The sequence below is a fragment of the Myotis brandtii genome, unplaced genomic scaffold (assembly GCF_000412655.1).
Source record: "Myotis brandtii unplaced genomic scaffold, ASM41265v1 scaffold528, whole genome shotgun sequence".
Lineage (NCBI taxonomy): Eukaryota > Metazoa > Chordata > Mammalia > Chiroptera > Vespertilionidae > Myotis > Myotis brandtii.
In genome coordinates, this window is record NW_005369930.1 from 104,501 (window position 1) to 116,210 (window position 11,710).

The window sequence follows — 11,710 nt, forward strand, 5'->3', positions numbered from 1 at the left end:
CCTTTTGTTCTTTTATTTTTCTCTTTCATGGATGCCATGTTCTTTGGAAGCTTGTGAGACCAAGTTAATGGCCTTTTAGGCTTCCTCCACATGAATAGGAGTTCACTTTTTGAGTAATAAGAATTATATGTCACAGGGGGGCATCAGGATTTTAGAGATGCTTAGGTAGGGCATGGCCAAAAGGAGGTTGGGAACCACTGCCCTAAGGCCCAAATGCTGACTGAGGCCCTTCAAGGGCCGACCTCTCCTCTGGGCTGCTCGACCTCCTCAGTCTGGGCTTTGGGGTCCTTGCTGCAGTGGTTTTCTTTCCATACAAACATCCTGCTCTTATAGGTCTTACAGTCTAGTGGCAAGAATAACTAGTAACCTGGATAGTAACTTAGAAAGTGCACAGAGTCAGGAAGTAGCAGGAAGCATGGGGGCTGCGCCTGGAGGAGGGCGGTGAGAACTGAGGGTGCCAAGAGGGGACTTTGGTTCTCTTGGGTAATGTCCAGCCCTGCTGGTCTCTCACCGGCAGCTGACCGTCCCTACCCTTCTCACTTTCCACGTAAACAACCAGCTCAGACCACCTTCCTTTACCTCCTCGCCCTGAGCTGTGCCCTGCTGTCCGGGAGCGAGGCGTTATCTTTCTGGCGGCCTTCTAACGGGGTGTGGGCAGGCAGGCGGTCCCTGGTCTTAGGGTCTTTGTCTTGCCGAAGACTTTGTACGTTATCCTAGGGCAGTGATGGCGAACCTTTTGAGCTCGGCGTGTCAGCGTTTTGAAAAACCCTAACTTAACTCTGGTGCCGTGTCACATATAGAAATTTTTTGATATTTGCAACCATAGTAAAACAAAGACTTATATTTTTGATATTTATTTTATATATTTAAATGCCATTTAACAAAGAAAAACCAACCAAAAAAATGAGTTTGCGTGTCACCTCTGACACGCGTGTCGTAGGTTCGCCATCACTGTCCTAGGGCGATGAGAGGCAGTCATGGTTGAGTTTTAGAAAGAGGAAGGACAGGAAGAAGGAGACCAGTGAGGGGATTCAGAGTGTGGCGGTGGGAGCTGGCCTGTGGGTTAGGTCTGTCCTCTGCTGGGCCACTCGTGAAGTGGTGTGGTCATAGCACCCTTCTTGGGGCTGTCACAGGTTAAACTGGTTTGCATTTCTAAAGCCTGGAACATGGTAAGCACAAGTAAGGTTCTAAATTAAGTAAAATAATCGTATTCAATTTTTTTAGTTTTCATTTTTAATTGGTTCAGCTTTTTCTAGCAGCATTATGTTTTGGTAATATGTTTTACTGTTATTGCCACTATTTTTTTAAATCTTTGTTATTGCTACTATTAATATTAGCTAATATAAGAATAATCAACTTTTATTTTCATTAAATATGAGCATAATAGGCTAATTATAGAAACTAAGAAAAACTATAGTTATGGGAAATGAGTACCTTTGCTATTGGTTTGGATGTTAATATAGTTAGCAGTTTGAGAGAGACACATCTATTGGTTGCCTCTCACATTCGCCCTAACTGGGGCCGGGGATTGAACCTGCAACCCAGGTATATGCCTTTGACCAGGAATTGAACCTGTGACCCTTTGTTGCATGGACCGATGCTCTAACACTTAACAGCACTGGCCAGGGCGGCATCTTAAGTATAAGGATTCTGTAGGAAAGTAAGTCTAATGCACTTATCTTAAAATTAATTGCAATTTCAGTAATGCCTTTAAAAAAACAAAAAACAACCCGTGTTTTGATGCTTATAATCAAGTACCTGCAGGTCGTAGCTCTGGGCTACAAGGTGTAAGGAAGAAATCCAATGGGTAACTGTAATATTTTTGTTAATTCAGTATCTGTGGTTGTGTGACTGAAGTTGTGTACTAACCGTAAACCTGTCGGAGCGACTTCATGTTGGAAAATCCCAAGGAGGGCTGTAATGGGATTCATTTCCTCAGTACATCCTCATGCTGATAATTGTGTTCCCAATGGTGTGGCATGTTGCATGGCCTTGGACTGTCCTACTGTCTGAAGAAAGAGTGGAGATGAAACAGGTCAGGTCTCGTTCACTGCCCACACGCCTCACGCCCTGCAGTCCTGGGGTGCTGAGAGGAGACACTGAGCAGGTCAGGGTGCGGTCCAGGCCTGCGGGCTCCGTACCAAGGAGACTGGCGACTCTGAGGCCAAGGCGGGTTTGCCGCAGGACCTCGTAAGTCTTGTTTACACCAGCACTGTCGTCGGTGGGCAGGTTTCTGAAGGCTTTCTGTCCACAGTGACAACTTTGCAGCTGGCCTGGGCCTTTCCTGCTTTGAGCACCGGCAGACCAGCACCCCGGGAGCCCTCAGAACTTCCTTGGTCCTGGGCCGACCAGCATGATTGGTCACCCGTGTGTGGATTTTTAAAGGTTTGCATGTCACGCTGTGATTCTTGTAGAAGCTGTGAGGGAGGTGTGGCTGGTGCTGCTGTCCCCGGTCTGCAGGTAGCGGCAATGGAGGCTGGGACTTCAGAATCACCCAGGCAGGGGAACCGGTGGGAGGGTGTCCTGGGAATGAAGCAGAGCAGATGTGGGGAGTGGGCGGTCCTCTCTGCAGATAACAGGCCAGGTATCAGGACTCAGTGGGTGTCTTAAAGTTGACCACACATGAATCCAATCAATAGGGAAGTATTTTTTTTCAGGAAAGATGACAGTAATTTCCTATTATACTTGGTTGATTCTTGTCACACTTCACCAGTGAGGTCTTCGTTAGGTTTTTCAGTTGTCCTTTGGGGCTTATACGCCACGAAGGGGGCGGTGTTTTAGAGAAGCACCATTACGAAGGCTGAAGCTGTGATTCTGGGTAGGTTTTGGGCGATGACGCTGGACCTGAGTGAGTTTGTGTGGGTTTGCGAGAGACCAGCTTTTCTCCTGGATTCCACAGTGTCATAGTGGTTCTAGTATAGTGTTCTTAAAGGGCTGAGGCGGGGCTTTGCCCAGTGATGTTAGTGCTACAAGGTCTCCCCTGCACCAGGCGTTGTTGTTCTCAAGGAGAGCAGTCCGGAGGAGCTGTGCACCTTCGGACGGGTGGACACACAAATGTCTGAGGATGCTGTCTGTTCCCACACATAGCCTGGACCAAGCAGAGTGTGTGTCTGGTCGGGGTTGGTCTTCAAGTCCCCAAATAATTTCTGTCACCTTCATAGAGAGCATATTAGAAGGAGTCTATTGGTGGCTGGGGTGAGGGGGTGGGGAGAGGCTTGGTTTTAGGTGTTATTTGGGAAAATCTGTTGTGCTGTATCTCTCGGCATTTAAGAGTAGGATGAACCCGTATCGAAACTGGTTTAGATTAGTCGTATGTGGAAGCTAGTCATATGTGGACCTGTCCTGTTCTGGTATTTCTCACTATGATATCTTTAACTGCTCAGTTGTTGAAAACAATTCTGCTTTGCTGTAGCAACTTGCCACCTGGCTGACCAGATGCCACTGTAGTTCATATATTCCCAAGGTTCTTGCTCCTTCTAGAAAGGACTTTTAAAGTGTTGTGTTTATCTAAGATCAGGAAACCTAAATAAATTATTTTGGTCATAACCATTTGTCTTTGACATTTTGCAGTCAGTCATCCTATCCTATATAATAAAACCCTAATATGCAAATCGACCAAACAGCAGAATGACCAGTCACTATGACATGCACTGACCACCAGGAGGCAGATGCTTGACACAGGAGCTGCCCCCTGGTGGTCAGTGGGCTCCCACAGGGGGAGCGCCGCTCAGCCAGAAGCCGGGCTCACGCTCATGGCTGGCAAGCGCAGCGGTGGTGGCGGAAGCCTCTCCTGCCTCCACTGCAGGTGGGTGGTAAGGAGCGAGGGGTCCCAGACTGCGAAAGCCCCGGACTGCGAGAGGGATGTCTGACTGCCAGCTTAGGCCCGATCTCTGGGGGAATCGGGCCTAAGCCAGTAGGCAGACATCCCCCAAGGGGTCCCAGACTGCAAGAGGGCGCAGGCCGGGCTGAGGGACACTCCCCTGCCCTCCACCCCCCGGCAGTGCACAAATTTCATGCACTGGGCCTCTAGTATGACATAAAGACATTTGAACCAGCACATTCCCTCTGGGGAGCACAACCACCACGCCATCCCCTTCCCTCTCCCCCTCTCCTTCCCCCACCGGCCTGCATCTCCTAAACTCTAAGGGACCCCACAAGACTTGCAAACAGGGGAGCAATGGGCAGCAGCAGCTCGTCCCAGCCTAGTCCTCGGATCCTGTCCCCAAGGCCCTCTTTTCTCTGACTTCCCAGAGAGCTAAGGCAGCCCAGCCTAGGCTCCCCTGTTGCTTCTTCTATACCAAGCCCGCCCTTGTTTCACTGTCCCCAGCTTTAATAAATGTTCCCTCATAGAAAAACAAAAGAACCAAAGCTCCATGCAGCTGTTAAGGTTTGCTTCAAAAATACATTCAGTGACTACCCGGGTCATGAAAAGAAGCAGTTTTCATTTTTTTTTGTTTTGTCTTGAGGCTCTGACCAACTCCAAGGCCCTTGTTCTATTCTCAGGCTGAATCACCAGGTTGCTTTCAAGATAGTTAAATGTACTTTCACGTGCACGCCTTTGCCAGCCTCAGACATTACCACTTAAAATACATGTGCCATTTAATAAATAAAAACATTATTTCATTACTGTCTCAAGGGCTAAGCTTTAAAGAGTAAAATCTTCCAATGACCTTTTTATGCTGATCAGATAAGTAACTCATGGGCGAAGGCACCCACATGTGGACCTGGGTGTTTCCCTCCATGGCTTTCTGCAGGTCTTTGCATAGTGGTGACCATTTTGCCTTTTTCCCCCCCTTTTCTTTGAATTTATTGTGGTGACGCTGGTTAACAAAATTATACAGGTTTCAGGTGCACAGTTCCACAACACGTCATGTATACACTGTATTTTGTGATGTTATTTATACCTCCCTCTGACAAGGATGGTGTGTTAAAGACCAGCTTTGTCGCTCTGTTAGCTGTTGTATTTATTATGACTGTTGTTGTTTTCTCAGGCCGGTCTAATTGAAGCCAACGGGGAACTAAAGGTCTTCATAGACCAGAACCTTAGTCCTGGAAAAGGTAAGGGCACCAACTTTGGAAATGTGAGTTTGTTGATAAATGCGTGAAGTTTGCTGTATTTGTGAATTTCTCTGCTAGGAAAGCCCTTGTCAGCTGTGGAAACCCACCTTGGGAACCCTCCTGCCTGGGAGCCCCCAGGATGGACTGGGAGGAGTGGTGTTCGGAAGTCACTCAGACACACCACCTGCACACACACACACACCAGTGGCTGAGTTTATTTTGGTTTGTAAGTCGCATACTGTTGGCAAAAATTCAGGAAATGTGGAAAAGTGAAACGAAGAAAACACAGGTCACTTGTGTTCTGTCCACCTCACGGCCTGGAGCTGGGGGTGTGCTCTCCAGGCCTTTGCTCTGTGGCCAACACTGAAGCAGATGGACACAAACTTCAACCCAAGGGCTCACGGTGCGGGGCACACCTCACAGTGCGAACAAGAGTCCACGTCAGTGGCTGTGTGTGTATCTTTGTTATTTCTCTGGGGATCAGTGTTGCTTTGCATCACTAGAATGCAGGGAGGATCCGTTAAAGCCACGCCTTCCCAGCGGTCCCTCAATTTGCAGTTTCCCTCTGAGAACGTGTATTTGAACATGCTGGGTACTTCCCCAGGTAAAGTCGTAGCCGTGGAATTACTGGATCCATGTCAAAGCGTTATTTCTCTGGGGATCAGCATTGCTCTGCATCACTAGAATTCAGGGAGGATCGGCTAAAGCCACGCCTCCCAGCGGTCCCTCAGTTTGCAGTTCCCCTCTGAGAACGTGTATTTGAACATGCTGGGTACTTCCCCAGGTAAAGTCGTAGCTGTGGAATTACTGGATCCACGTCAAAGATACGTGCCTTTGAAGCGTTGATGTGTGATGCTTGGTTGATTGTAAAGCTGCGTTGGTGTGGAACTTTGATATCAAGTTCGAGCAAGCCCATTTGGTGCAGCTCATTGTAATACTGCTCAGAGAAGACCGAGGGAGACCTGGTTTGTCTTAAGGAGGTTTTGCTTGCAGGGGTGGATGAAGTCCAGGTGTGTGGCTCCAGCTCTCACGTCCACTGTCTGTGTCAGCCAGGCTGGGGCCAGAGGCCTTGTGCAGTGTTAGGGCTTAGCTTCTGTTTAAGGATTACTTCTTTCTGCTTTTTCTAGTGATTGTCATACATAAGATTACCTTTTTACTCTAACAGCGAGGCCCTAATAAGTGATCTTTTGATGCCTACTATAGCCTTGGGGATTTGCAACTGGTGCGGGGCCCTCACTCGGTCTTCCCGCTGTGTCCCAGCCCCTTCATGTCTGTCCATCCATTACTGGTGAGCACTGGACAGAAACCCAGCCATCTCCTGCCTCATCCATTCCCCTCTCCCGGGAAGCTCGGTCCCTGTGTGACTGAGCAAGTCTGGTGTGTTGTGGGTTCACACCCTGCCCGCTCGGTTGCATTGGGACTTATCTTCAGATGCCCATGGAGGCTCATGGACACGGCCACATGCTGGCTGTCCGTGCCCTTGGCCTGCACCCTGTCCAGGGCTTGACTGATCTCCTCTTGCTCAAGGCCTAGGCTCACGCCTGCTCTCCTGGTTTCACTGCTGGAATGTCATGGGCGTGCCCTGCACTTCTTTTCCCTCTGTCCGAGGATGGAGGCCCACTGAGGGATTTGGATTTGGTGTTGGCATACTTTTTAAACTTGATACGCTGTGAAGCTAATTTTTGGCACTCACAGATTGCTTGAGTGAAAAATTCAGTGTAAGTAATTGAACATGTAAAATTTTTCGGACATTTGAGGCATGACATTTTCTATTAAAGCGATGAAGCAGAAATAATAATGGGGAAAAAAATCCACAAACTTTGCTCCCTTGGAGATGATGGAAGCCTTTCATTCTGGTGTTTATTTTGAATTTCTCTCCAAGTAAGCTTACTTGTGACCACACATTGGCTCTCTCCTTTTCCTTTCCTATTGAGTTTAATTGTGAGCCAAGGAATTGAATTGGAAGGATGGAAAAGTAAGTTTCTTGACTCTACTAAATATTTTGGTGTTGGCTCCCTGCAGCGTTTAAAATACCTCGTGTCTCCCTCGGGCACGGCCTAGCTTCTCTGCAGCCCCCTCATCTTACCCTGTGTGTTCTTCAGCTCATTTTTTCGGCCTCACTCACCCCACTCGCCTTTGCTGTGCCGCTCTGCCATTGGGAGTCCCCTGACCGCATGCCCAGGCCTCGCCCATCCTCCTGACCAGTCTCGCCTGGTTGCCCCGTGGGTGGTGGAGTCCAGAGCCAGTCCTGGGACCAGTGCAGCCTCCAGGTGGTCCGGGCTCCTTCCTTCTCCCAAGGCCCCTCCCTGTCCCTTCTACCTCACAGCAGTGCTTTAGGGAGAAGGCGCATGGCGACGTCTCCACAACCCCACTCCGCAGCTCTCCCCGAGCCGCCACGTTTCTCCTGCTCCTTCCAGAGAATTAGCTTTTAACAAGCGGAGCTATTTGTCTGTTCATGCTGTTCTGGCCGGTGGGGGCTTGGATGTGGAGAGAGTAGGACCAGGCCGTCTGGCCGCCACCCTTGTGCACTGACGGACAGGCTTTCAGCAGCAGCGTCACCGGTTGCTTCTGGTTCATGAGTTTAAGGATAGTTTTAAGCAGTGTTGTACTAACTTGAACTGTTCGCTTTGGGTTCTTTATTAGTATTTCATTAGCTTGGAGAGCCCCATGAGCAACACATTGGGGTCATTTGATTCAGTGGTCACTGTGGGCACTTCCCATGGGGCAGTTGGCAAAGGCTTGGGGTCACAGTGAGTAAGGCTCAGACCGCCCCCCCCCCCCCCCCCCCCCCCCCCGAGCCCAGGGGCGTGGTCAGCAGCATGTCCTGGAGAGCCAGTCTCTCTGGAGTGACTGTGAAGGAGCAGGGGCTGGTTCTCACTGTGGCGGTTTCGGAGGTAAGGATGGGATGGTCCTGAGGAGAAGGCTGTGGCCCAGGCCAGGAGAGGCTGGGGCATCCAGGTCAAGGACTGGCCTCGCCTCTTGCCCTGCACCGTGTACCTGTGGGACTAGTTCACCATTGCTCTCACGCCCACCCACCGGGAATTCAGGAGCAGGCCAGCGCCTGATTACTGCCACTTCCTGGGAACCTCGCTGCCCTCGGCTAAGAACCCGAGACATCCTCAGATGAGGCCAGACCCAGATCCAGTTCCCTCTTCGTCTGCTCCTATTGGAGTTCTGGCTTTGACTCACTTCCTTGCACCTGGGCCCTACTGTGCCCCTGCTCTGGGCCCTGCTGCTCTTGCCCCGTTGGGGTTCTATCCTCACACCACTCCCAGTCTCGGCCTCCCTGCCCACCCTGTTCCTGGATCACTCCTTTTCTTAAAGCTGCTGTGTTTCCTGACCCCGGTGCCAGCCAGAGTTCTCTCGAGAGGCAGAGTTGGTGGAAAACACGTCATGTGTATGAAGGAGGTGTGTTTCAAGGAATCACCAGCCTGTGTGCTGTGGGACTGGCAGGTCTGAAATCATCAGGGCAGGCCGGCAGCCTGGAAACAGGCAGGAGCCGGGGCTGCAGTCTCAAGGCGGAATTCCTTCTCAGGGAAACCTCAGGTTTTGCTCTCAAGGCTCTCGGCGGGTTAGATGGTTTATCCAGGTGTTTTTCTTTACCTAAAGTCTATGTTTGTCGATCTCACCACATCCACAAAGAGCTGCCAGAACAGCCCCCAGGCTGGTGTTCGATGGGATAACTGGGGACTGGTAAATGCCTTGGCAAACTGACACATAAAGTTGGCCATAACACCCTGTGAGACTCAAAAATCTACTTCCCCCAGAAAAATGCACTGACCTCACAGCCTTTGCATCCACAGGCCCTGAAGACAAGAGCCCCGATGCAGTTTTAGACAGTAACTTCTGTGTGCAGTTTTAGTTGTGACAGCCATCTGGGTTGCTTCCGATTGTTTGCTCACGGCTGTAACACTGTGTGAGTCTTTGCACACACATTTGTTTTTGTGATTTGGGCAGACGCTTAGGAGTGGAAACTAGGTCACATAGCAAATGTATATGTGGCTGCATTGTTTTGCTTCCAGTTGCTCCGCATCCTCACTAATGTGTGATGTCGTCAGTGTTTTCAACTTCATGTGTCCTAATCGGTCTTTCCTCTTACTCCCTTCTTGCCTGTGGCCTCACACTGCTGGAAGGAGTCTGTCCGGGGTGCGGTGCCTGTCGCCTAAGGCCCCGCCTCTACCCTGCACCTCGACCTGGATGAGTTCCAGGCCCGGCCGATCTTCTCACTTTCCTCCTCATGGTTCTTGCTTGGGTCTTTTTTTCCAGCCGAACAGTAATGGTGCACAGGCAGCCTTCCCCCACCACTCAGGTGCCCACACAGCCCTTCCTGCCAGCCTGCACCCTGCCTGTCCCCTGCGCAGACCTGACCTTGGACCACAGCTCAAGTATGCCCTTTTTTCTGTACTCTGGGTCTCTGTTTGCACTTCATTACGCTTCCTGCCTTTTCAAACTGAAAACTTATTTATTATCCAGATAATATATGCTTACTGAGAAAAACCCCAGCTGTACCTGAGAGTACAGTTAAACATGCAAATGTATGTTAAAGTGCATACTTCCTATTTTGGGAACACTTTTCTGCACCCGGAGTCCATGCACACAATGCATTGAGACGTGTGGTGATCCTCTTCATGCTGTGTGTAACTGCAGTTTGTTGTAGCTGGGCTGTTCTGTCAGTTTCTAATGCTACCTTTTGTTACCTGGCACCTTGTTAGTGGGGAGCTCTAATACCTGTTGATTGATTAGTCACATAAACCTGTCTTTTTTCTGAAGAGCTGTAAGGCCCCTTATGCTAGACACGTTTAGGTCACTGTCTTCAGCTCCTGGAGGTAGGGCCCATCTCCATGTGCTCTTGCTTTAACCCAGAACATTGATTGCTTCCTGCATCATTGTCTTTGTCTAACTGGTGAGCAGGCATTCTCCTGGGACGAATGTCATTTTCCCTGCTCCAGTGCTGTTTTCCAGCTTTAGGGTTCTGAGGTAGGAAAATGAAAATTTACCAGTGACGTGTGGCTGAAACCTGAGTGTTATTTTGTAATTCTTGAGATGTGTTACTGTACCTCCCAAATGCACGCATACGTGCACACGTACACATACACACTTGCACACACTCGCACACGGTGGGTAAATTCAAACCGGTCTCTGTAGTGGGTGGGAGGGGAGCCCAGTTGTGGGAGGAAGCGGAGGAACTTTTGGTTTGCCCCTCGGACGGCTGCCCTCCGGGGCAACGTGGGACAGAGGCACCAGCCTGTTCTCTCCTCCTGTCCTGTGTTTTAACCCAAAGGGCATTTACAGCATGGTAGTGACGTCCTGCCCTGTGAGCCTTGCTCCTGGGCATGAGGTGATGACCGTTCTTCAGTTAAATGCTGGCCAAGGAGCAGAAGGGCTGCTACACAGTGAGGCCGCATGGAAGTCACCTGGGATGCGGGTTCTGGGCTGACCCAGCTGATGCAGCCAGAGCGCAGCCCTTGGGCGTGGCACACCTCAGCCTGGATCCACGGAGGAGCCCCTGCAGAGCCCATTTCTCCCTGGTTTTCCTGCCTGGTGTGGCTGCTGCGATGGCCCAGGAAGGAGGCTCCTCCTCGGTGCTCAAGAACTGAGAAGGCTGTTGTGGCTGATCCAGGGCCAGACAGTGAAGGTGCAGCATGCAGGGTCGCCACGGTCTAGTCATGTTAATATAACAAAATATTTGTAGCACGGTGGCAAAATAGTAACTCTTAAAACATTAGATTCCAAAACTTTAAGATGTTTGGTTAAAATTATTTCCAAGAAAACACTAAACCATATGTTTTCATAATTTATCTTAAAAACCTATACAGTATGTACTAATAGACTATGATTACTAATTATAAAAATATGCTCATATAGTTATTTTTAGAATTCTTTTTCTTTTAATGGTTATAGCAATCAGACCATGTATGTTCTTTTTTTAAAAAATATATATTTTTATTGATTTCAGAGAGGCAGGGAGAGGGAGAGAGAGATAGAGACATCAATGATGAGAGAGAATTATTGATTGGCTGCCTCCTGCACGCCCCACACTGGGGATCGAGCCCGCAACTTGGGCATGTGCCCTTGACCGGAATCGAACCTGGGACCCTTCAGTCCGCAGGCTGATGCACTAGCCACTGAGCCAAACCAGCTAGGGCAGACCATGTATATTTTTAACTCAATTTTTTGCCAAGAAAGGAATTCTCCATTGTATAATGTTATATTTGAAAATATTTTGTTATGGAGTTTCTTTATAAACGGCTGTGTAGTACATTTTACAGTTGAAACAATATTATTTCTAGTTAGTAGATTCCTAGACTGTTATAATTTAACCTATCTTGTAACTGATAGATTGCGTGTAGCAGTCTTTATTAGAAAAATGTGCTAAACATTCTATTTTTTATCGCTAAATTAAACAAAAAATGAAATACCATTTTATTTTTGAGGTTGTCAAAAAGTGACAAGTCTTACTGAGTCAACAATTGGCAAAAGCCTAGGAGAGGAACACTGGATGCTGGGGTGTGTGTACATGTGGTGTGTGTATTTGTGTGTACATATTTGTGGTGCGTTTGTGGTGTGTGTGTTTGCATGTATGTGTTTGTGGTGTGTGTGTGTGTGTGTGTGTGTGTGTACATATTTGTGGTGTGTTTGTGGTGTGTGTGTG

At 48.9% G+C, this 11,710-nt stretch overlaps 1 protein-coding gene across 2 annotated transcripts in view; it reads left to right on the forward strand.

Annotated features, from left to right (window-relative positions):
* TFDP1 (transcription factor Dp-1) overlaps positions 1-11,710 on the forward strand; it is a 51,004-nt gene that overhangs the window by 18,603 nt on the left and 20,691 nt on the right. The window contains exons 1-2 of one of the 2 annotated variants that reach the window (XM_005877681.2): positions 4,992-5,058; positions 9,325-9,443. In XM_005877681.2, coding sequence (XP_005877743.1) covers positions 9,335-9,443 — 109 coding nt within the window. In that variant the 5' untranslated portion in view covers positions 4,992-5,058; positions 9,325-9,334. Of the gene's footprint in view, positions 1-4,991; positions 5,059-9,324; positions 9,444-11,710 lie in introns of those variants that run through there. The other variant, XM_005877682.2, reaches the window with a different exon arrangement.